The sequence below is a fragment of the Giraffa tippelskirchi genome, chromosome 3 (assembly GCF_054371585.1).
Source record: "Giraffa tippelskirchi isolate mGirTip1 chromosome 3, T2T-mGirTip1v1.2.pri, whole genome shotgun sequence".
Lineage (NCBI taxonomy): Eukaryota > Metazoa > Chordata > Mammalia > Artiodactyla > Giraffidae > Giraffa > Giraffa tippelskirchi.
In genome coordinates, this window is record NC_137277.1 from 181,893,134 (window position 1) to 181,919,734 (window position 26,601).

Below are 26,601 nucleotides of genomic sequence, written 5' to 3' on the forward strand. Positions count from 1 at the left end.
CCACTCCAGTATTCTTGCCTGGAGAATCCCAGGGATGGCGGAGCCTGGTGGGCTGCCGTCTATGGGGTCGCACAGAGTCGGACACGACTGAAGCGACTTAGCAGCAGCAGCAGCAGCAGCAATGCCTCTATGCCAAGGTACCGTGTTTCCTATCCCTGACTTATAGGAGGATGGAATTGCCCAAATCAAGGCGAACAGTGGGTCATGAAAGGTACAGAATTAGCTGGGAGCACATTTTCCACCTCCTGACTTCTTTGTTTGGTAGACATGTCTTTAGGTTCATTTTCTCTGTTTCTATTTGTGTGTATATACTCTACTGAGTTGGCACTGTAGTAAATAAAGAATGAAAAAGCATAGTTCTTCCTTAAAAGGCCATTATGAATATATTTAAAATTTTTGCTCCAGGGCTTTTTTTTTTGAGAGTTTTCTAGCTAAATTTGTTACTCTGTGGCTCTAATAAAATGAAGACTGTGATAAGTTAGATTCTTCATCGCTCTAGTTTTCTTTGTATGGGTTACTGTTGTAAACCATAGACTGTTTTAAATTCATTTCTTTGATTGCAAAGAGAGTCTTTGGGTGAGCTAAGCATAAATTCATCACCACTATTGGAAAATTACTTTATTATCTGGCATTATGTAAAGACTGTCATCTTCAGGTGGGAAGGACAGCACATTTTCTAATAAGAGCCTGTATTAAGTTGAATTTTTCTTGTCTTAAGTCTTAGAGTTTCCAGTCAAAACAGTTTTCCAGCATTATTACATGAGTGCATTTTTCTCCCATACCTTTCATTGAGGTTATGTCATGTATTCGTAATACAGTTAAATTCTTTTGTCACAGTGTATATACCGTCCTGTAATCCCTTTACCTCCTGGTTGGTTTATGGTGTCTTTTATCATATAGAAGTTTTGAATTTTTGTAAAATCAACCTATTTTCTCCTTTATGGCTTTTGAATTTAATATCATGTTTACTAAGGGTTTATCTACCTCAAAGGTTTTGTTTTTGTTTCCTTTTTCTTCATATACTTTTGTAATTTTGTTTGTAAGCGTAGAGGATTTTTTAATACCCCTTGTTAATTTTATCTTTATTGGCACCTTATGAAAGTTAAGGCAGCATTATATAATGTCAGTTGATATGCCATAAGCAAGGATCCAAGAGTATTTGGTTCTATTTATTTTGTCATGTTTTCTCATGAGTAATAGATGTCCATGAGAAATTGAATGGACCTGGGATTTATGTTGTATTTATTATTTACTTTGAAATTTTCAATTTAATCATATTTAATAGCTATATTCCCACCTAATATGTTTGTTTAAAATTGTTTATTAGCAGGGAATTCCCTGGCAGTCCAGTGGTTAAGACTCCCAATGCAGGGGGCACAGGTTCAATCCTTTGCTGGGAAACTAAGATCCTGCATGCTGCACACCATGGCCTAAAAAAAAATTGTTTAGCAGAATTTCTGCCTCTGTGCATACTTAACTCCTTGTAGTGGTTTGACAGTACTCTTTGTACTTTGCGAGCTTGAAATACTTTTTAAGTATTCATAATTTGTATGGCTAAGCACACTAAGCTTACTTCTGTAACGAGTTATTCTGATTCAAAAACTCGAAAATCAGATTCTTTGTAATATTTAAAACAACAACAGGGAAAACCATTAGTAATGTTAACCATAGATCCTCCATTTGTGACTTATTAAACTGTTTTAGTCCGGAGAAGGCAATGGCAACCTACTCCAGTGCTCTTGCCTGGAAAATCCCATGGACAGAGGAGCCTGGTAGGCTGCAGTCCATGGGGTCGCTAAGAGTCGAACACGACTGAGCGACTTCACTTTCACTTTTCCCTTTCATGCATTGGAGAAGGAAATGGCAACCCACTCCAGTGTTCTTGCCTGGAGAATCCCAGGGATGGGGGAGTCTGATGGCCTGCCATCTATGGGGTCGCACAGAGTTGGACACAACTGAAGCGACTTAGCAGCAGCAGCAGCAAACTGTTTCAATGGAAATGCTTTTACCTTAGAAGGATTTAGAGAAGATGAAAATATGGGAAAAAACAGAATAGTGTGAAGCATATTTTTTAAACTACTGGTAACCTGATAGGGATTTATGTTTATTTTTGGCATGTAAGTAATTTAAATATAAATATATTTCTATTAAATAAATGGTTAGATGATTGCAAAATTGCCATACTTACTGTTTGAAAATATATTTATGTGTCTGTTAAAATTTAAAAGTAACCAGTTTGATTTCAAGTTTGGTGGATACCTTATCCTGGTAAACATTCTGTGTTGAGTAAAAATCCTGGTAAACCTTTTATTTTACCTTGAGTTTAGAAAATACTGTTTTTATTAAAAAGAAAAAAGAGAGCCCAATGTGAAAAACAAGTCCATCTTTAACTCTAAAATATATCAGGGGTTAATGAAATAAATCTAAGTCTAAGCAAGACAAAAGGAAACAGTTACCCTGTAATTTATTAGTTAATCTGAGGCTGCCATTTGAATAGCTAGATGATTTTAAAAACAGATCATGACGTTGATACTTTTGTATATTTATTTTACAGGTGAAGAAAGCCAAGATGCAGGAATCAGGAGAGCAAACTTTAAGGTATACAAAGTTGAATTTCTTTTTAATGACCTACTTATAATTTGTTTTTACCTGCTGATCAGTATGTGGACATGATTTGGATTGACTTACCCTCATTTTGGTTTTCAGCATCAGTTTTTATGTTACAAAATTATTTGATTTAAGGTGAAAATTATCCTCTAAAACTTTGTCCTTAAAATAAAGTTTGTCCTTGAAACATATAGGTGCTGAATTTTTCTCCTTGTTTATTCATTATTTATTCAGCAGAATGTACCAATCTCATGTTATCGCTCAGGTCCTGTGATATGTGAAGGAGACACAATGGTGAATATTCTTCAGTTAGGTATACAGTATACATAATAGGAAAAATAGAAATTAAAAAAATCCAAGGAGTTAATCCTTAATTACCAAATGGACATGGGACATCTTAATCATTAGCTCTGCTCCCCTTACAGAAAAGAGGCAGCTTCTTTGCATGTCATACTCTGGCTTCCACAGCAGCATGATTTTCCGTTGTCCACAGTTCTTACCTCCTGTTGTTTGTCTACCAGCCAGAGGAACCAATAACCAGTAACCCTCTAACATCTTAATTTCAAGAATCCTAATCTTATACCTCACACACTAGCATTCCAGCTCATTTATTCTATTGTCACACTAGCCCTGTGTCTTACTCTACACTTCCACTTATAATGACAATGATCTATCATATTTTCACTGTCAGGCATTGACTCTTTCCCCAAAAAAAGACTTCAGTACCTTCCTATGCTGCTCAAAGGATAAGATCTATTACTTTAATCAATTTCTTGTAAACATTATTAGCTTGCTCTCCCTTTTCCATGTCATCCTTCCCTAGCCTAACCTAGTGTTTAAAAACCCTAATTAAACCCTACTGTTCCCCTATTTCATACTTATTCCCAATCACCTGAACACTGTGATAGGAAAACACGAAACTATGCTCCCTGGTCTCAGTTTCCAGTCATGATTACATCTCAGCAGGCCCTTAAACATTCTTGGTGGTCCAGTCACTCTTCCTGGTTTATTTCACAGTTGTAAAATCGTTTCTCTTTCCTCCTTAACCTTCCTTCATTCCTTCTCTCCTTTCCTCCCTGCCTCTCAGCCTTCGTTCCTTTCTTCCTGCCTCCCTCCCTCCCTCCCTCCCTTCTTCCCTCCTGCCTCCTCCTCTCCTCTCTCCTCCCCTTCTATTTACTTAGCTGGGGATCTGGCTCCCTAATGCAAAGAGAAATCAGAAGTGGATAGGAACTGCCTTACTTGTCTCATCACCGAATCTACCCCCTTAACTGCTTCACTGCTTCTCTATAATATTCTCTGCTTCCCTTTTCTCTGAAGTTAATTCCCTTGCTCATCTCTCTCCAGTTGCACAATGGAGCCTATCAGCCTCATCTTTTCCTGCTATTATTCCTTCTGTCTCCTCAGCAACTGCTTTGTTGGGATAAAATACAAATAACCTAAAATTCACCATTTCAGTCATTTTTAAGTGTATAATCCAGTGGTACTAAGTACATTCACGTTGATGTGCAACCATTACGACCATCAATCTCCAGAACTTTTTTTATTTTCCCAAACTGAAACTCTGTATCCATCAGACTCTCCATATCCCCCTTCTGGCTCCTGGCAACCATCCTTCTGCTCTGTCTCTATGATTTTGACTACTCTTAAGCACCCTATATTAGCACAGTCATAAATTATTTGTCTTTCTGTGACTTGTTTGTTTCATTTAGCCTGATGTCTTAATGGCTTATCCATTTGTAGCATGTGTTCGAGTTTCCTTCCTTTTTAAAGCTGAATATATACTCCGTAGTAGTCCATACCACGTTTTGTTTATACATTCATTGGTTGACTGTGTTCGTTATTGTCAAGAGTTTCATTGAATGAGAAAGAGGTATTTGTGATGCTTGCTTTTGGAGTTTGGGTGTTTTGCTCTTTTTTTGGAGGAGAGGAATTTTATTTTGGAGCATTTTTTTTCCATCATATGCACGTTGTTAAGTAAATTTTATATAACTGAGGATAATCATATTTTGAGATAGTAATAATTTTTCTAAATATAATTTAAAATATTTAACAAAGTGCTAGAGTTAATTCACTGTCTTGGTGCTTTTGTTTCGGTTTAATCTCTAGATACTTAGTTGAATACATAGGAGATTTTGCTGTAAGAATCCAGGACCATAGGGTTTTAGGAACTTGTCCATTGTACACCCGACCATACAAGTATACCTTCTACAATACAAGATCTAGAAATAGTCTTTCAACAGTTGGTGTAACAATGATCCCCAGACTTACTCAGACCAGTCTTACGCATAGAAGAGCAGTCTTTATAGTCAGAAATGTGAAGTTCTTGTCTGGGTTTATACTGTTCTCCTTGGGATCCTAATAAATTAGGCATAAGATGGGGCTCAGAAGTCTGTATTTTTACCAATCATTCAGGTAATTGTAAGAAATAAGCCATTTCGGGAAACAATGATACAACTACTTAGTATACTTTCTTACCCATACCTTTCAGTCCCCATAGTCATATCTTGGTTAGTATATTAAGTGCTATTTTGAAAGTACAGACATTTGAGTAAATAGATTAAGATAAACTTCATCTGGGAATTTACGTTTTAAAAGTAATTACATCTGAGGAAAATTACATCTGAGGAATATACCAAGGAAAAAACCTTCATTGATACTGTGCTTGAGTATTAGAGGTTCATTCAGAAAAGATATGAGAGCTTTAAGAATTTTGGTGCTAAGTAACATTTCTTTTTAAATTTTTCTATGTAGAAACTATTCTTACTCTGTTAGTCTTATCTTTCCAAAAAAAGAAAAACTGAAAAAAAATATTTTCGATGATGGCATAGTGTTCCCTTGTATGAGGATACATTACATATTTTTACCCAGTTCTTTAACCAGTTGGACATTGAGATGGTTTCCAAAATTTTATTATAACAAATCATGTTGCAAGGAAAATACTTCTTCATTAGTGTACTTTATGCACACCAGTTCCAGTGTGTATACAGTTCCAGTTTATACTCACCCACCATTAATATGTAACCATAGTTCTTTTCATACGTCTTCTCCAACATAGTGTCACAAACTTTTTGTCTTTGCTAACTTAAGAAGTGAAACAAAAGTTTTATTCTAGTCTTAAAAAAAGTCATGTCTTTCCCAGTATGTAGAGTATTTGTGACAGTGTCCTCCACTTCTTCCTAGAGTGTAAAAGAGCAAAGCAGATTTCTTGCTGAGGGAACGTGAATGTGGGAGGGATACCTGGGCTGGGGAGAAGTTGTATTATACTAGTACTGGCTACAGTTATATTGTGCTTACTCTCTTCTAGTCTCTGCTCTAAATACTTTTCATATATTGACTCATTAATCCCCATGACAGCCCCGAAAGATAGGTTCTATAATTATCCCTCATTGGCGGTTGAAGAAACTGGAGTACAGGGAAGTTCAGTGACTTGCCTAAAGCCATAAAGCTAGTTTTGACAAAGTGCAATATGAACTCAAGCAGTCTGGTTCCGGAGTCTGCACCCTTAAACACTGTACTGTACTAGTGGTTGAGGGAATATGGGGAGCGTGCAAAGTAAGGTAAGAGGAAGAGGGAGGACGTTGTGAAAGATCAAAGTGTAATCTCCATTTCAGAATCTCAGTGAGGATCTTCCCAACATTAAAGTATCTAACATAATGATTTATCCTCCTAGTTTATGTGACTTAGTCTTTTTCAATTTCTCTTAATTTGCGTTATAAGTTTTTTAAAAAAAGATTTTGCCAAGTTTAGGGTATGATAACAAAAATTTGTTTGTTTTTAATTGGGGAAAAGAGAAGTGCAGTGTAATGCACTGTCTTAAGGTTCAGAACCCCTTCTTGTGTTCAGTTCAGTTCAGTTCAGTTGCTCAGTCGTGTCCGACTCTTTGCGACCCCATGAATTGCAGCACGCCAGGCCTCCCTGTCCATCACCAACTCCTGGAGTTTACCCAAACCCATGTCCATCGAGTCGGTGATGCCATCCAGCCATCTCATCCTCTGTCGTCCCCTTCTCCTCCCGCCCCCAATCCTTCCCAACATTAGGGTCTTTTCCAATGAGTCAACTCTTTGCATGAGGTGGCCAAAGTATTGGAGTTTCAGCTTCAACATCAGTCCTTCCAATGAACACCCAGGACTGATCTCCTTTAGGATGGACTGGTTGGATCTCCTTGCAGTCCAAGGGACTCTCAAGTCTTCTCCAACACCACAGTTCAAAAGCATCAATTCTTCGGCGCTCAGCTTTCTTCACCGTCCAACTCTCACATCCATACATGACCACTGGAAAAACCACAGCCTTGACTAGACGGACTTTTGTTGGCAAAGTAATGTCTCTGCTTTTAAATATGCTATCCAGGTTGGTCATAACCTTCCTTCCAAGGAGTAAGTGTCTTTTAATTTCATGGCTGCAGTCGCCATCAGCAATGATTTTGGAGCCCCAAAAAATAAAGTCTGACACTGTTTCCACTGTTTCCCCATCTATTTTCCATGAAGTGATGGGACCAGATGCCATGATCTTAGTTTTCTGAACGTTGTGTAATTTGAAAAACTTTTCAAGTGATTGTGAAGACCATTGTCTGAAGTTAGGCATCTCCCTACATTCCTTTGGTACTTTGGAAATAAAGTGAGAGCAATTTTAGGTGCTGTAGAGTTTTTCTTTTACCATGTGGTCTTTAGAGAAAATCTGAGTTGCCTGTTGCTTAGATGAAATTTCCATGTGGTATAAAAACCATCATGGTCTAGGGATGTGACAAAGAACTGGAATGCTGAAGGTACTAGGTCTGGCCTTAGCTGTTTAGGTAGCCGATAAAAACCAAGAATAAGGATTTCATATAATAGACTTACCTTGCCTCTTATTTAGGAAGAAATTGGTTTGATTTAATAACTTTTAGCAATGCAGCAGATCAACCAGAAGCTAATGTATTCATTTTGGTTTTCCCAGTCAAGTAAGCAACCCCGAAGTCACTGATCAGAAACCTGAAACTTCAAGCCTTGCTTCAAACCTTACCATGTCAGAGGAAAGTAAGTACCATATTCTGTGCATCATGGACATATTCCTATGACCAGGGGATGCTGACCTTTTGTAATTGGTTTTCGCTGATTACCTCATTTGTCTCAGAATATCCAGAATCCTTTCATTGCCTTGTGTGTGTGTTCATCCTTACGCTCTGCTATAAACCTTATTGACATACCAGCTAAGGAGCAAAATCACATGGGATCCACTCCTAGGGATTGGCGATTGTGTTTTTGTTTTGAGATTGAATGTTCTTCTAAAGGTAATAAATAGTGCTTTACTCAAAATCAGAAAAGTTTGTCGGCCAGCCTCTTACTGCTTCTCTGGATGGCTTGATGTGTTTCCACCTTTCTAATAACCAAATGATTCTACCTATCCATCTAGGCCAAAAAAAAGAAAAGTAGTCCCCTGAGAGCCCAAGATTGATACTGGGCCCTGAGGGAGACCCATCTCAATAGGATACTCCCTCTGCTTAGCAAACCTTAGCCAAAAATTTGTAGAATGTTCTTTTTTTGTTTTCTTGTTGAGACCTAAGCTTTCTTTGGAATAGCATGGTGGTATGCTCCATAGGGCAGATAGTCCTCCTTGAAATTAAATAGCTATACCCTTTCATATTATACCACACACTTCAGAAGAATAAATTTGTGTACGTTGCTTTATAAAAAGACATTTGTTTAGGAGATATATCTTGAGATGCTTAACCTTAACCTTATATAATTCCCATGTAATAAAAGATGGTATGCCTTTAAAAAAAAATGGTATGTCTTGAGTTGTATATATTACTTCCTCAAAGATGCTGTTCCAGTAGTTCTCAAACTTTTAGCATACCTGAGAGCTACCTGGAGTGCTTATTTGTAATGTAGCATTCTAGCCTCATCTTCAGTGATTATCGTTCAGAAGACCTGTTGTGGATGAGAATCTGCATTTTCAAGAAGATAGCTAGGTAACTCTGATACATATGGGAACTGCTCTAATCAGTGAAAGGTGTCTCCTTGAACTTTTTTAATATCTCACTCCAGTATTCTTGGGCTTCCCTTGTGACTCAGGGGTAAAGAATCTGCCCACAATGCTGGAGACCAGGGTTTGATCCCTGGGTTGGGAAGATCCCCTGGAGAAGGGCAAGGCTACCCACTCCAGTATTATGGCCTGGAGAATTCCACAGATTGTATAGTCCATGGAGTCGCAATGAGTCGGACACGACTGAGCGACTTTCACTTCACATCCCCAAGAAAACGGTCTGCTCCTTATATACTTCAGGGCCCAGAAGTTGAGTCTTCTTGCTTCTTAAAAATCATTTCTCTTTTTTCCTTCAAAAACTCTAGTTCCTTTGAAGTCTATATTTATGCCCCCTCCTCCAGCTTTCTTTTTACCTCAGACTGAACTCCTAGTCATTTTGTTCTTTAAAGACTAGATCTTTGTTTTCTTCTCCATCCAGACCTTTATTATTCTTGATAATTTGAATATCCGTGTAGATGACCTATCCAGCACCCATAATGTCCCTCTTCTTTTCCTATCCCGTTTTACTCCACATGGATTCTGTAGTTCTTTATTATCATTACTCCCTTACTAACACCTTCAATAATTTTGCCTCTTGTACTCTCCTTGCTAAACCCCAATCCTGATTTAAAACCAACTGTCCACCTTCTCTGTAAGTATTACACTAAATAGCTGAACATTACTGGGTAGTTTATTACTTAGCTGACTGTTTACTCACAGGACCTTAAGTGGGCTTCCTACTATACTTTACTCATGAGTTTTACCTTTTACTGCTGCTGCTGCTAAGTCGCTTCAGTCGTGTCCGACTCTGTGCGACCCCATAGACGGCAGCCCACCCGGCTCTGCCATCCCTGGGATTCTCCAGGCAAGAATACTGAAGTGGGTTGCCATTTCCTTCTCCAGTGCATGTAAGGGAAAAGTGAAAGTGAAGTCGCTCAGTCGTGTCCGACTCTTAGCGACCCCATGGACTGTAGCCTACCAGGCTCCTCCGTCCATGGGATTTTCCAGGCAAGAGGACTGGAGTAGGGTGCCATTGCCTCTCCGTACCTTTTACTACTTCACACCATTTCTTTCCTCTCAGAGCACCCATACTATCACCTTTCTTCATATTTAACTGATGATTTCTTCTCTAATAGAAGCTGTCTGATATGAGGTTCCCTTATTAACCCACCACCACCAAGTCTTCAGACCTACTTGTGTTTGTACCCATGTTACCTTGTTTTATTCTTATCAGAATGGAAATAGTATTCTTGTTCCTGTGAAAGGTAAGACCTTTTATTTGTGCTTCGTATCCCATCTGTTCTCACCTACCCCAAGGACTTTGGTACTGTGATTATCCTAATACCATTCTTGCATTGTCTTATTCTTCTCTTCTTAATCCATCCTGTCTGTAGAGACATGATCCAGTATCTTCCATCTTAAAGCACAAAATTCCCCACTAGTTACAGACCTTCTCTTTGTCCCATGACCCCTTGGAACCTCTGGAAAGAGTTGCCCTCACTTGTTTTCTCACCTCCCATCCACTCTTCATCCCTCTCAGATTTAACTTTGTCACCATTCTTCCAGTGAAACTGCTTTTGTCAAGGTCGTTAGTTCCTTTCAGTAACTGAAAGTACTAGTTCCAGTGTCTGCTTGTATCCTGGCTCTTACCACTCTTTCTCCCACCTTTCTTCTTTGCTGGCCTTTCTTCTGCTGTCTAATCTCTGAACGTTAGTGGGCCTCTGGGTTTGGTTCTAGTCCACCATCTTTGTTCTTTCTGTATTCTCTCACCCATTTCGTTACTTTAAATATTTGATACGTAGTTAATGAATTCCAAATTTGTATTCCTAGTCTGACTTCTCCTCTAATTTCACTTGTGTATCCTACTGCCTACTTGATATCTCCACTTAGATATCTAAAAGGAAAGTCATACTTAAAATATGTGAAAGCTTTTTCTGCCCTTAGCCCTCACCAGAGCAGTTCTCTTCCCCAACTTCTTCATCTTTGGAAGTAGTTTCACTATCCCTCCAATTTCTCAAGCTGAAAACCTAGAGATTATCCTGTATTCCCTGTTTTCCTCATTCCTTAATTGAATTAAGGAATTCATCAGGATGTCCTGTTAGTTTTACTTTCAGAATGTATTTCTAGGTTTTTGCCTTGTTTCCACTGCTGTTAGTTACATTTTTTTTAAACCAGTGCAGAGTTAAACACATCCAAATTTATTTACACAATGCTAAAGAAATTTGAGTTCTGTTTCCATTTTGTGAATTTTATTCTGGGATCTGGCTTTGTTGTGTAACTAACATAGGTCATTGAAACTTGATTATCCCACCTTACATTCTCTAGAGAAGTAAAAATTGGCCTAGATCTCCTAGAATGTTTTGTGAGTCTCTTCTAGAATTAAAGGAGAGGAGAAGGATTTGGATTTTGTAAAATACTTGTCAGCAGAGAAGGAACCATTATGTAGAAATCAAATGAACTTCCATTCTGTGTAATAGATGATAAGAACCTTAGATCTAACTGAGATTCCCTTCATTTTTGTCAAAGTGATTAATGATTAGTATAATGTGCAAATTGCCATGAATCGTTTTCAGAGACTGTGAACAGTGGCAATATGCAAGATCCATGATAAGCTCATTCACAGATGATTTGTGTTACTGTTGGGCATGAATTGACCCCACATCTGATCTTGATCAGTGTTCCCTTTTAGGGTAAGACATTCAGAGAACCCAGCTAGACATAAAGTTAGTTGGTTCACTCTTTGTCCCTATTCACAATAGAGCAACCTCCCTTATAATAGATATTGAAGGATGTTCGTGAACAATTTAAGAATCTGGTACAAGCTCTATGTGTTGTAGCTCTGTCTATAATATGGACTGAAATACTGCTAATGAAAAGGATTCTGCTACCTGTCAAACTTGAGTTGAATATCTACAGTATTTGTCCTGAATGAAATCATGAGGATCAAGCCTCATGACAGTATCTACTCTAGATGAAATCATGGAGGTCAAGAGGGCACTGTGAAAGTCCCTTTACTTGATGGTTTATTAAGTAAACATCAGTTCCTCAGGTTTGTCTCTGCTTTACCAAACTTAAAGCTTTATTACAAAGCTGAAAAAAATAATAGTATAAAAGCATACTTACATCTTTCTGCTGCTGATTATGTATAGCAGTAGCAACAGTTATTGGATACTTTTTCCAAATCTGTCTTCCTGCAGATCATCCTTATGACCTTTTACTCAGAATAGGGTAAGCACCCAGAGAATGAATAAGCTGAAGAAGTATAATGTGGCTTCCTAGACATGGATCTTGCATTTTAACTTCACCTCTGAGCATAGATGAGAGCTTAGGAAGTTGCTGCATTTATGGTTTTAGAACAGTGATGGTGATGGTAAAGATCAGTTGGTACTAGGAATTCCTTGGCGGTCCAGTGGTTAGGATTCCACACTTTCGCTGCTAAGGGCCCAGCGTTGATACCTGGTTGGGGAACTAAGATCTCACAAGCCACACAGCACAGCCAAAAATAGAGATCAGTTGGTACTGACCTTCAGCTCTTTTCTATGCCGCCTTCGTTCTAGCTTCTTTTACTGTCTCTAAAAGTCTCTATAAACTCATTATTAGAAGAGTGAGGTATTTCTACTGTGTAGTCTTTATAAATTCTGATGTCCAAGCTTTATTTTGTTCCTTAGTTTGAAAGACTATACAGTGAGACATGAAATTTCCCCCTTTCATTTTTGAAATGTTCTAACTTTTTACCTGGTGATATCTTTCTTTCAGTTATGACATGCACCGATTACATCCCTCGCTCATCCAATGATTATACCTCACAAATGTATTCTGCAAAGTAAGTTGAATAATTATTTCAAAAATCCGTCTGCTTTTCCTCTAGATTCATTGCAAAATGTAACTTGATATTTAAACTGTTAAGTTGACATTTAACTTATTTTCACCTCTCTTGTTCTCTCTGGCCCTACTCCAGTTTTTTTATTCCATGTAAATATAGTCTAGGTATCATCCTTTTAAAAAGTTAATGATTGTCTGAAATAGATCACTGTTACCCAGGAGCTTTCTCGAAGTGAAAAGGCACTGAAAAGTGTAAAATACCATTAGTGATGAAAATATATCACTGCTTAACCTCTCATTATTCTCTCTTTGCTCTACTTTAAAAGAGAGATCAATTAAAAAAGCTAAAGCCAGCCTCAGACTGGGACTTCTGGGCCTAATCTATGTTCATCTTATTGCTTGAGAAGCTTATTCTTTTAGAAGTGTCCTCAAGTAAAAGTAGGCTTGAGATTAGACAGGTTTAGTGAGTTTAAATCACTGAGAGGCAATATTTTGGGCCTCATGAGATAAGATCAGCATTTAAGATCCACTAAGTTAACCATCTCCAAGATAAGTAGGTGGAGAACAGTGTGTATATCAAGCTACCGATTGCACATTGATAAAGGTTGAGCCTGCATACATAGATGCATACAAGCGTGCTTTATTAACCTAGGATAAATTCTTACATGCTTACATAGGCAAGTTACATAAAGAAATTGGTGACAGAGGTGAGTAACATGTCTGGGTCTCTTGTAAAAAGAAAACTTTTCCTTTATGTGCCCATTTGTATTAAGTGCCTTTTGAATTTTGCATCATTTAAAAACAAAAATTGAGCTGATTGAAAGATCATCTCAATGAATTCTCCAAATTCTAACCTGGTATCATTAACAACATCCTTGGGCCAGTCATTTTCCGTGTTTTTCTTCTTCTGTGAAATGACTGAACCTGCTTTCTGAGATCATTATAAAGGTGACAAAATAATTTGAGCTATAAAGACACTAAAAAAAGATTTTATGATCTTTATCATATCTGGAGATTAATCCATTTGAAGTTACTAAGATTTTAAGTCATTCCCACATGACTTGATTAACAGCTACAGCCTGAGCTATTTTCTGGTCTCAGGTCTGGCTAAGAAGACTAGAAAATTTCAAATTCAGCCTTTTAGAGTCTACTGAGATGTGAATATAGCAAATTCCAAATTCATTCATTTATTCAAAAAAGTATTGTATACCTGTTGTACTCAGGACACCTTGTTAGCTTTCTACCTTAATGTAGACCTCCTTACCACTTATCTAAACCATTGCATTTTTTAACTGCCTCTGTTTCAAGTCCCCTTCCCCCAATCTATTTTACAAAGAAATGTCAAACTAATCTTTATTAAAGAACAGCTTTTATCTTGTCATCCTTTTCTCAACAATTCCAGTGACTCCTCATTGTTTCAGATTTGTCTGAACACTTTTAGCCTGGTATTCAAGGTCTTTGCTGTCTGTCTTATACTTTCCCTTAGTATAATCTCTGCTCCTTGTTGGCTGAAGCCCTGTCTGTACCCTTGGCAGAGGTTTTCTCTTTTTCTAGAACACCTTTTCTCTCCCTCATTTTTGCACATTCTGTCTGCTCACAGATCACTTCTTTATAGCCTTCCTTCATTTTCTTCTCCCCAAAAACTGCGGAAAAAAAAAATTTTTCCCCTCTGAAACTACCTCCCCCCATTATTTTATTGTTATGACCTACATGGTACATATGACACTTACTTTCTTACTTTATAAGTACAGCATAACTCACCAAGTAAAATAACTCGTATCTAAAAATTCAGTGCATAAAATGTGGCACCATCTTATTCCATGGATGAAATGAGCACATCAGCTAGCTGGTTTAAAATCTCTGAAGTTTCACTGTTGAATTCATCTCTAGCTAAACCTGATGTGGTTGGTACCAACTAGTGGCAGTATACTCTGGCTTAAATATCAGCAGGGCAAGTCAGTGCCCTGTCTAGGACTTCCCGGATTTTGTAGTCACTTGACTCTGATTTTATAGGCTCGATCTAGGGACATTGGGCCATACTCCTGATCCTGCTTTTCTAATATGGTGGTTGCCTGCAGGCCTCACCCTCTTTTCCAAGTTCCACTTCCCCTCTCAGAACTTTAGTTTAGCCTGGAGGGCTCAATGGGGAATGGAGTCAGTTGCCAATCTATTCTATCCAGTTGTCTGTCCTTTTAGGGTTTTATTCTGTATTTAGACTAAGGGCATGAATGAGTTTAGTCAGTAATTGTATCTCACATAAGGCCTTGCACGTAGCACACCACAAATGTTTGTGGTGTGATTGGACCTTTGGAGGATATTTGAAACTGTTAATTTGTCTATAAAATTGTTAGGTAGATGATAAGTAGACCTGAAAAGGAAAAAATATTCTACTTTCTGACCATAGTAAGAGACATTTTATGTGACAGGTTAGTCTACTCACTATTGATTCTTTGCTGTTAGTGATATTAGCTGTTTTTTGTTTTTCTTATGTGAAAGTTTTTGTTTTCTTGAACTTTTCTAGACCTTATGCACATATCCTCTCAGTTCCTGTTTCGGAAACTGCTTACCCTGGGCAGACTCAGTACCAGACCTTGCAGCAGTCTCAACCCTATGCTGTCTACCCTCAGGCAACCCAGACGTATGGACTACCTCCTTTCGGTAAGGCATCCTGTTATAAGCAGTTTCTAAGAATATGGATTTTACCCCGCAGAAATTTCCATCTTTCCCCCAAAAGCAAGCATGAGTAATCAGGAAGCTGAGAGAAAGCAAGTTGTTCTTGACAGCATCTGCTTGTTACAGGTGTGATAGAAGTTGGGTGTGCAACTTTTCCACAGTATATTTGATGCATGTAATATAAAATCATAACTTTTCGATACTCACTTGTTTATCTGCCATAACTTAGCTATTTCCAAGATGCTAAGTCTTGACTGGAAAACTTGGAATCTTCAAGTGTTTGGAAACTCTTTGAGGAATTGCTGTTGATTTGACTTACTTCATGGAAAACATGGCACCATGACAAGTATATTTTGAGGTAGCTAATTTGCTAAAACTAAGTAATCTACATATCCAGATAGAATATACCTTATAGTTCTCTCTCTCTGTCAGTTTCTCCCTTTCCTTCTTATCCCATACTGCAAAGTGATCAGTTGTTGCTCTGCTGAACCAAAAAGTCATCTTAGAGGGGGAAATCCCTGATTTTGTACAACCTTATCATGTGCATAGAGAGTTTTGTTCTTTGGTTTTAGGTATCTTGGATTGAACTATAAATTAGAATGATTTACTAGAAGTCAGTTTGAGGTTCTTTGAGCACTTAATATCTGCTGATTTTTCAGTGTGTGTATTGATAGATATGTTCAGTGTGGTTTATTGCTGCTTTCCTAGAACTGATGTCAGGAAATTGAAAGAATACTGTATTTTTTTTTTAAATAAATATTCAGTATGTTAATAAAATTATAACTTGGTAGCCTTTATTGCAACTAGCTGGGAATTAGAAAATCTTTCTAAGAGATTGCCACAGATTCTGGGTGTTGCTTGCTTTTGGTTTTGACATTCCTACTTTTCCTGGCCTATTTGGCTACTCTTTTATGGTAGTTACAACTTTCTTACTTTGAGACTTGTTAGCATTCCTTGGCTCTTGATAACTCCAAGAAACAAAAATTGGGAGTTATGTTTAATGGTAGTGGTAGCTGATAACTTCATGAAAGAAAAGAAACAGAAATGTTCTTGTTTTCCTGTTTGTACACCCACGCCTCAGTGTCTGTCAGTATCAGCAAGTATACTAAAATATTACGTTGCTGATATATTTAACCAGCCAAGACTGAGCAGTCCTTTCAGATGCAGAACTCTCTGTGAATATGTTTGTGTTTATTTCTTTTTGTATATATTAAAGCTAATTTCCCAGCAGCTGGCTAATATCAACAATAGGCTAGCAAGTATAAAGTATTTCATGTTGGGTTTTTTTTTTTACTCTCTGTTTTAAATTCTTTATTGAAAAGCCAAAATCCCTTTATGACATTGTTGAACAGCTGTTTATTCCTGCTGTTCATTGTCAAGTAAAACTCTTGTTACATCTCTAAGCTCAGATTATGGAATACATAGCACAGTGCCATGTGCATGTAGGTCCTAGATATTGTGGTATCTTTTATAATCACTGCATTTCCCTCATACTAAGGAAAGAAAATTCTGTAAAGTAGATCCCTGTTAAAAACTTAAAGGAGACAATATTTTATAAAGAAATATTGGTTATAATAGGCTCTTCTATTAATCTGTTTCTGTTTAATAATTGGGGTGAAGGAAACTTGTTTTTAAATTCTTATCAGTTGTTCAGAGAGAACTGTTCATTAGCTTAATTTACCTTTGAATGATAGGTATGACATATCCTCACATTTCATAAAGGAAATATCAAAGAAATACTTGTAATACTTTTTGTGTGTGTGTGTGATAACTTTTTTAAGTGACTGTGTTTTTAAAAGAAATTTTCTTATGTTTTACCACATGGCTTTTTTTGTTTTATATCACTCAGATATAAAACACTCCATTTCTTCCTGTATAGCAGAGAGCATTATATCCAATATCATATAATAACCTGTGGTGGTGGTGTAATTGCTAAGTTTTGTCCAACTCTTACGACCCCATGGTCTGTAGCCTGCCAGGCTCCTCTGTCCGTGGGATTTCCCAGGCAAGAATACTGGAGTGGGTCGCCATTTCCTTCTCTAGGGAATCTTTCCAGCCCAGGGATTGAACCCAGATCGCCTGCATTGCAGTCAGATTCTTTACTGACTGAGCCATCAGGGAAGCAAAAAAACTGAATTACTATGCTATACACTTGATACTAACACATATAGTAAATCAGCTACCCTTCAGTTAAAAAAAAAAACTCTCCATTCCTTTCCTTGTGAAAAAGTGAAGTGCAAGTTGCTCAGTCTTGTCTGACTCTTTGTGACCCCATGGACTACAGCACACCAGGCCTCGCTGTCCATCACCAACTCCCGGAGTTTACTCAAACTCATGTCCATTGAGTTGGTGATGCCAACCAACCATCTCATCCTCTGTCGTCCCCTTCTTCTCCCACCTTCAATCTTTCCCAGCATCAGGTCTTTTCCAGTGAGTCAGTTCTTCTCATTACATGGCCAAAGTATTGGACTTTCAGCTTCAGCATCAGTCCTTCCAATGAATATTCAGGACTGATGTCCTTTAGGATGGACTGGTTGGATTTCCTTGCAGTCCAAGGGATTCTCAAGAGTCTTCTCCAACACCACACACAGTTCAAAAGCGTCAATTCTTTGGCACTCAGCTTTCTTTATGGTCGATCTCTCACATCCATATATGACTACTGGAAAAACCATAGCTTTGATTAGACAGACATTTGTTGACAAAGTAGGGTCTCTGCTTTTTAATATGCTGTCTAGATTGGTCATAACTTTTCTTCCAAGGAGCAAGCGTCTTATAATTTCATGGCTGCAGTCACCATCTGCGGTGATTTTGGAGCCCCAAAGAAAATAAAGTCTGTCACTGTTTCCATTGTTTCCCCATCTATTTGCCTTGAAATGATGGGACCAGATGCCATGATCTTAGTTTTCTGAATGTTGAGTTTTAAGCCAGCTTTTTCATTCTCCTCTTTCACTTTCATCAAGAGGCTCTGTAGTTCTTCTTCACCTTTTGCCCTAAGGGTGGTGTCATCTGCATATCTGAGGTTATTGATATTTCTCCCAGCAATCTTGATTCCAGCTTGTGCTTCCTCCAGCCCAGCGTTTCTCATGATATACTCTGCATATAAGTTATTAAATAAGCAGGGTGACAATATAGAGCCTTGGTGTACTCCTTTCCCTATTTGGAACCAGTCTGTTTTTCATGTCCAGTTCTAACTGTTGCTTCTTGACCTACATACAGATTTCTCAGGAGGCAGGTCAGGTGATCTGGTATTCCCATCTCTTTCAGAATTTTCCACAGTTTGTTGTGATCCACACAGTCAAAGGCTTTGGCATAGTCAATAAAGGAGAAGTAGATGTTTTTCTGGCTCTCGTGCTTTTTCATTGATCGAGCGGATGTTGGCAATTTGATCCCTGGTTCCTCTGCCTTGTCTAAAACCAGCTTGAACATCTGGAAGTTCACGGTTCACATACTGTTGAAGCCTGGCTTGGAGAATTTTGAGCATTACTTTGCTAGCGCGTGAGATGAGTGCACTTGTGCGGTATTTTGAGCTTTCTTTGGCATTGCTGTTGAAATAATAACGAGTGCTTACTGTGCCAAGCAGTATGCTGAGAATAAGTACTTCACACTTTACGTTATTTTCTTATTTAATCCAAACCAACAGTCATAAAAAGTAAGTGTGGTGGCATTATCCCTGTTTATAGATGAGGAAACAGGTTTAGAAGGATGAAGTGAGTAACCTGAGGTCATACAGTTAGTAAATGCCTTGGACTAGAATTGCACCCCAATCTGTTTAAATCCAGAAGTGCTCATAAATTTAGGTCTGTTTGAAAAAGTTAATATTAGAGTTGAGATGAAATTTAAGTTTCCTTCTTTTAAAGAAGTGAGAGAAGACAAAGGAAATCTAGGAAACCCATATTATGACAGATCTTTAAAAGTAAAGGAATAGTGGTCATCTTTCACAGCTATGTAGAAATTATGAGATGGCAGAATAAGGATTTGAGGTTTAACTTCCAGTGATCTGAATGAATATGTGTGAGGGAAAGGGTACTTATTTGTTTTTAGGAGCTCACAAAAGATTGGCTTAACCTCCATTGTTCTGCCTTCTTTTAAAAGAGGTTTAATATAAAATGGAGATTTGACAATAGCATTAAGAGTCTTAAGGATGTTCATGCCGTTTCCCTCAGTAATCCCTTCTAGGGATTTATCCTAGGAAATTAATTAGAGATGACCACAAAAATGTACTACCAAGATACTCATCACAGCATTATTTACAATAGCAAAAGATTGGAAACAGCTGACATATTGAATGGAAAGATGTGTGTTAAATTGCAGTGGATTCATAGAATGAAAGACTGTGTAGCCATTATAAACCATATTCTTAAAGAATACTTAGTGTCTTGAAAACATAGCTCATTATTAATTGAAAAAAGCAGTATGTAAAACTGAAAATACAATATAATATACTAAGTATTTTTAGAAAATACTACATAAAGAGTAATTTGGAAGAAAAGCTGAATGTTAACAGTACAGGCAGTACAGGTTTGATCTCAGTTACTGAAGAAGCGTGCAAAATGAGGACACAGTTCCACTGTGTACAGGTTTCAATTAACACGGTCCTATGCAAAAACCAGAACTGCCTATATTTTTTTCTGTATGATGATACTATGCAATATTTTTCTTTTCACTTTCTATAGTTTCCCAGTTTTCTATAATATACATCTACTTATTTTATTATTAACAAAAGTACTCAGGTTATTTAGTATTTATAATAGCTCATCCCAGTGAACTATTAAATGAACCAAGATATTTTTTCATATGTTTTTTCCTAGCATTTACATGTACTTCAGTTCCTAACCAAACTAATCTTCTCTAACCTGGAGAAGGAAATGGCAGCCCATTCCAGTATTCTTGACTGGGACACCCAGTGGACAGAGGAGCCTGGTAGGCTATAGTCCATCGGGTTGCAAAGAGTCGTACACAACTTAGTGACTAAGCATGCACAGTCTTCTCTAAAGTTCCACTACTCTGATATACGTTACTGCAAAGTGAGGTGCTCAGATTAGTTTGGTTAGTAACTAACCAATAGGGAAGTATTTGGGCTGAGAAACATGGGGTAGAGTTTGTGATGAGACCCCACTATGGGCAGCAGGAGCATAGCACTCAGACAAAAACTCCTTTGCATTTTTTGATTAGCTATTGCCCTACATCAGTCTCTTGGTGCTTAAATGACTTGAGAAAGTCTGAACTTACGGGCAAAGAACAGCGGACTAGGAGTCAGGAAGCCAGGATTTTATTTCTTTGATGTTGGCAATAGTGCTCTACAGTTAGACCATTTGGTGGTCATGCTGCTTGTTACTTGAAATTCTAGGAAGAGCGCTTTTAAAGGAAGGGCTTAAAGAGCAGGGCTGCAGTGATGCCGGAAGCAGTGTACATACTGTCTTTTATTCCTTTATTATTTATAAAACAGTATTAAATATACTTCATGTTTATACTTCATATTTCTGGCCCAAAACATTCAAAGCTCGCTATTTCCCTTAACTTGTCTTGGACATTTTGCACTAATTTTTGACCTTATAAGAAAGACCAATTTATAGAAATTATACATTTTGAAACTCTAAGAATACATACTAACTAATGAGACTAGCAAAACCCTCTCAGTTAATATTATTCCTATTAGTAAGATAGTATTTTAATACAGTGTAATAATAAACATGTTCACAAATCCAGCACCCCAGGTTCAGAACCTATTTAGAAAAAAAAAATTGATTACAATAAGTCTGAAAGTTATTGTGACACTGGAATGGTAAGTTGTTTCTGAAAAACTTGACAGTCAATCACCAAGAGTCTTAGCATTGATTTTCAAATTTCACATGATAAACGTTTAAAAAACTACATTCTCAAATATTTTTTATTGTTAAATGTCAACCATAGCAAGGACTTTAGCTGTGGCTTACCTGGACAAGACTTAAAAAAATACATTTGAATCGGTTCTACTGAGATGGATGAAACTGGAGCCCATTATACAGAGTGAAGTAAGCCAGAAAGAAAAACAACAATACAGTATACTAATGCATATATATGGAATTTGAAAGATGGTAACGATAACCCTATATGCGAGACAGAATAAGAGACACAGATGCATAGAACAATTTTATGGACTCTGAGGGAGAAGGTGAGGGTGGGACGTTCTGGGAGAATAGCATTGAAGCATGTATATTATCATATGTGAAACAGAACACCATTCCAGGTTCGATGCATGAGACAAGGGCTCAGGGCCGAGGCAGTGGGATGACCCAGAGGGATGGGATGGGGAGGGAGGTGGGTGGGGGGTCCAGGAAGGGGAACACATGTAAACCCATGGCTGATTCATGTCAATGTATGGCAAAAACTATTACAATATTGTAAAGTAATTAGCCCCCAACTAAAATAAATAAATTTATAAAAAAAAAAAAATCATCATGAACTAAGTAAGGAGGGGGACAGCCCTTCTAATTCATGCTAAGATGTTGGTGTTTCTTAATCTCTTCAAATAAGTTATTTCATGTGTATAATAGGTGAGAAAAGACTATGACTTTTTAATGCTTTAAGGGTTTGATAAATTGGGATTAACATGTATACACTACAATGTATAAAATAGGTAAACAACAGAACCTATATTGTATAGCACAGGAAACTATACTAATTATTTTATAATAACCTATAATGGAAAAGAATCTGTGTGTATGTGTAGATATATATGTATATATACATGTATATATGAATCACTTTGTCATGCAGCAGAAACTAGCACAACATTTTAACTATACTTCAGTTTAAAAAAAAAAACAGTTTGAGACAAGGCAGTTACCATGTTCCACTGTCAACCTTCTAAGATTTTCACATCTCCTTTTACTGTTCTTACATTTACTTATCAACAAATTTTATAGATCTGAGTTACACTAAGATATCTGAATGCCGTGGTGAAGCAGAGGTCTTTACTATCAAAGCATTATATATTTATAAATTTCTTACCAGATTAAGAGTATGTGAAATGAGGTAATACTGAATTTGAAGCTGTGGCTGACCTTCATACTGATTTCCTACCTGGCATGTGTTTCATCGATGAATCTTCTTGGACCCAATTATCAGCTTCAACTATATTGATCTAGTAGCCATAACTATTCAGAGCACAGTGAGGTTTTTAGTAGACTTTTGCATAGCCAAAATTAGGACAGAAACAATTCATTCATAAAGGATATCCTTAGACTCTCATGTAGAAGCATGCTTTTCTTACGGTTTCCTAGTTTACAGCAGATGAAAAACGAGATACAGCCAGAAACAGAAGATTGTCGAGAAGTGACATCACAGAGAAAAGGCAAAGAGATACAAGAACCTTCAAATCATAGAAGTATAATTGAGTTCTAATTAGTACTAAGCAGATGTCTTGACATACTGCAGTAGTCTCTGGGGATGTTTCTGTAATGTACATAGCACAGAATAGAAGTGCTCTTGGAAACAATAATTCTGAAAAAAAGATATGTTCCCCCTGCTAAGAAGATAGGAAAGGGTATGAATATATTTTTAAAAGATTGCCACCTAGGAGCATTGTGATTAAAAAAAAAAGTGAATAGCTGTGATATCTGTCAGTGTGAGGTGGATTTTTATGTTCTGACAGGGAAAGATGTCTCTCAGATATTATGTGGAAGAGCAAATTATGAACAGCAGGTAACATCCCATTTTTATTAAAAAGGAAAAACAAGATTGTAAACAGAAGAAATCTTAGTGGCTCTTATGCAAACTGAATAGTGGTTAAGTCTGTATGGTGGGATTATGTGTGACTTTATTATTTCTAAAAATTAGGAATTACATATTTCTGTTAATGTTTTTAATTTATGAAAGTAAGCAGGTATGTCTTTCCTAATAAGAAGAAACAAAGGTAACAAAATAACCAGCTTAAGGAGGCAGAGAAGTATATATACATTTTAGAAAAATCTGGTTCTTATTTAATGGGTAAGTGAATTTTAAATGTATGTGGAATATCTCCCACCTTGACAATGCACACAAATGATTTGAATGTCAGACACTCTTTACAACAATGCTTAGGTGTCAGTAGCTCTTTTTCTGAATCCTGATCAATTTTCCCCAACCGTTGAAGTGAACTTATATATGTATATTACTATTGGGGTTTTTGACAGGATTTTTATTTCTATGGCCCCACTCCCAATTCTTTGAAATTGTATTTGCTTGTGGTATATTACGAGTGGGAGATTCAGTAATTTTCTCTTACAAGCAAATTTATTTTTGTTTTAAGATTTAGATTTTAAATCTACTGGCTGATATTTGAAAGCATAACCATGCTCCTCAGTCCCAGTGTATTGTTTGTAATTGGTCCGATTTATCTGATTCAGGTGCATTGTGGCCAGGTATGAAACCTGAAAGTGGTTTAATTCAGACTCCATCTCCAAGTCAACACAGTGTTCTTACCTGCACTACAGGGTTAACCACAAGCCAGCCAAGCCCAGCACATTATTCTTATCCCATTCAAGGTAAACAGGCATGGTTGTGTGTGTTTCATTTTTTTTTTTAATTATTATGGTTTTTGTTTTTAATCTACCTGTATCTCCAAACATATTGGGTAATACAGGATATTTGCATTTGTGCATGCTTTTTGTGTTAGACAAACCAGAACTTAGGAGTGAGGTTCATAAGTAGTTTAAGCCTTCATGAACTGCTTAACAGAATTGAAGACTCCTCTTTTGCATGTTGGTGTCCAGAAAACCTGTCTGATTTTGTTCTAGTCTGTTTTCAGTGACATTTTGTCTTTTAAATGAACAGAAGACTGTAGGTTAGAACTCTGCTGACTTCTTTTCTCTGAAGCCCAAATAGAATGGAACGTGAGATGAGTGCTACTTTGTAAGGTGTGGGCTGCTTTTCTGCTGTGGTTTTTGTCATACCTTCTCCCCCATTTTGTACTTCTTGGTAAGCATTTTTCTTGCCAAAAAATTCAGTCTTGTTTCTATTTTGTGATGAAAAGCATAGCATTAAAGCTTGAACTCTAAACCTGTCTGCCTTCCCGGATTTTTCTTCCGAAAGGTTAGAATTAAGACAGGACTATTAGGAATGAAGACAAAGAAACTCAAAAGGCACTATGGAGTTAATTCCCTATCCTTTCAAGTCCAATGCAGGGAATTTGTCATTGCTCCAAATGGGGAATTAACTTGGCTTCTCATCTGCCTCCTTTCTCCCAGCTTTAAATATCATTCTTTATAAAATGGTGGTGCCAGAGGGATGAAGTTAGGACAGCGAAAACTGGTCTGAGGTATTCTTAAGATACAAACTTTGAGGATTAAAAATGTTTTTATTTAGATTATATTAAACAAAATGTTTTGATTTTCGGTGTTAACTGTTTTCAGTAAAATGATTAAGAACTACTTTTTCTTGGTCTGTTGGGAACAGAACTGGTTACAGTCCTAAGACCTTACTCTGAGCTACCTCTATCTCTTATTGTTTAGCAAGTCTCCTTTTTTCTTAATTATTTTACCGAGTTTCCTCTTTTCTTATTTTCCTTTCTCCACCCCCGCCTCCTCCTTTCTTTCTAAAACAGAAACAAGCCAGGAGCGAAAAACTTAAGAACGTGACTGTCTTCTCCTCTAACCCTCTTCATTTTTATAAAGTGCTTCTCTAGGTTGGTAGGCTTTGGGGTCCAACTATAGGCAAGTCTAGTAGACAAGTCCCTCCTAAACATTTATATCTCTGATGAGTACACCTTGGTCATGAGAGAAAAGCAAGTTCTCCTCTTTTATATTAATAATCCTCTTCCAGGGTGTAGAACCACCACTCCTCTGTAGTTGTGTCTTGAATTTGTGGAACCTGGTAGCTGAGCTTGCTTCTCCCTCCTTGTAAAACAAGAACCACCACCTTGTGGGGGTCTTTTAAGACCCATTGCTTTAAAAAAGTCACAAAGCCATTCTGTGACTTAATTTGCCAGTATCCTAATTTGTTTACCTTTTAGTACATTTTCTCCCTTTAGATCAATTAACCCAGTTTCCTCCATTGTGCTAATGATTGCTGTTGGTATTTATTAAGTTTGTATTATATGTTTAGCATTGTTTTCACAACAGATAAGTGTTCCTCATGTAATCATAACACACCTAGGAGGGAAGTACTGTCATTAATCTCATTTTACAGATTTGGCACATAAGACACAGTGAATAAGTCAAGGATGTAAGCTGGGCAGTCTGGCCCCAGCACATGAGTGTAATGTTTATGATTTTCAGTATTGAAGTCATGGTATCAATATCTGCTCCCCAAACTGAGAACCTATTCTAGCACGTATTTAAATTCATTTCCCTTCCCTTTTCTGGTTAATCTGTTGGCCCTTTATATTCTTCACTAGATCTTTGGCACAGGGTAGAAATTAAGGCAGAAATTAACCATCAAGTTGTCAATTTTTGCCATTTATTCTGAGAAAAACTTGGTAGAAAGAAGGTAGTAACAGTTGGCTGATATGAAATATGGATGTTTTTGGCACATTTGAGTACCTGAATTCTCCACTATCAGTATCACTGTCCTCACCCCTACTTTTCACTTCCATTAGCTCGGCTAATGAGTGTTACTTAGCTCTCCAGGGCTTCACCTCCCCCCACTTCCCACCCACCCCTGTGTAACTACCCAGTCACAGCATGAATAAAAGCAAGGAGCATTGTACTGATTTTTTTTTTTTCAAGTAATCAAAATGGCAATGTCCCCTCATTCCCTCCAAAAGCTTTCAACAGTTGACAATAGCCCATCTTACCTGGAGAAATTAGAGAAATTATAGCAAATTCCACTTCTGGCTTGATCAATTCTGATCAAAACCTTTTGTTTAGTTTCTACTTCAATGCTCATGAAAACCGTTTGATTAAATAGATTTGGGTTCTTTATATCAACCTCTTCCTAGAGTGTCTGTGACTATGTGGCCAAATCTCTGGTTATTTTCATGAGTTGAAATGGTTAAAATAATTAAAATTCAAATAGTAAAATTAGTTTTAGAATTTTCAAAATTAATTTTAACCCAGCCTTGATGTTCAATGAATGTCTTTGGGCTCTAATAGTGTTGGTGACACATAATAGTCTTTCATTGACTAGGAGATTTGTTTTGTATTTTAATAGACTCTATTTTGTATTGTATTTAAATTTGTAGAAAAACTGAGCAGATAATAGAGTTATATATCCCCTTCCCTACACACAGTTTTCCTTATTATTAACATCTCACTTTAGAATGGAACATTTGTTAGGATTAATGAACTAATATTGGTACATTATTATTAATTAAATCATAGGTTTATTTAGATTGCCTTAGTGTTTACCTGATGTCCTTTTTCTATTCCAGGATCTCATCCAAGACACCACATTTCATTTGATTATCATGTTTTTTTAAGCTTCTCTTGACCTCAGTTTTTCACACTTCACTTGTTTTTGATAACCTTGACATGCTATTATTCATAAATCCCATGAGTATTTATTGAGCATCACTTAATTACAGGCCAGGCATTTTGCTAG

At 37.2% G+C, this 26,601-nt stretch overlaps 1 protein-coding gene across 16 annotated transcripts in view; it reads left to right on the forward strand.

Moving 5' to 3' along the window:
* Positions 1-26,601, forward strand: part of EYA3 (EYA transcriptional coactivator and phosphatase 3) — an 87,614-nt gene that overhangs the window by 27,346 nt on the left and 33,667 nt on the right. For 8 of the 16 annotated variants that reach the window (XM_081586251.1, XM_081586257.1, XM_081586253.1 and 5 more), the window contains exons 3-6: positions 2,555-2,598; positions 7,540-7,619; positions 12,364-12,430; positions 14,951-15,087. In XM_081586251.1, the coding sequence (XP_081442377.1) occupies positions 2,555-2,598; positions 7,540-7,619; positions 12,364-12,430; positions 14,951-15,087 (328 nt within the window). Of the gene's footprint in view, positions 1-2,554; positions 2,599-7,539; positions 7,620-12,363; positions 12,431-14,950; positions 15,088-23,468; positions 23,607-26,601 lie in introns of all 16 variants that reach the window. The other 8 variants (XM_081586246.1, XM_081586244.1, XM_081586248.1 and 5 more) reach the window with 3 other exon arrangements.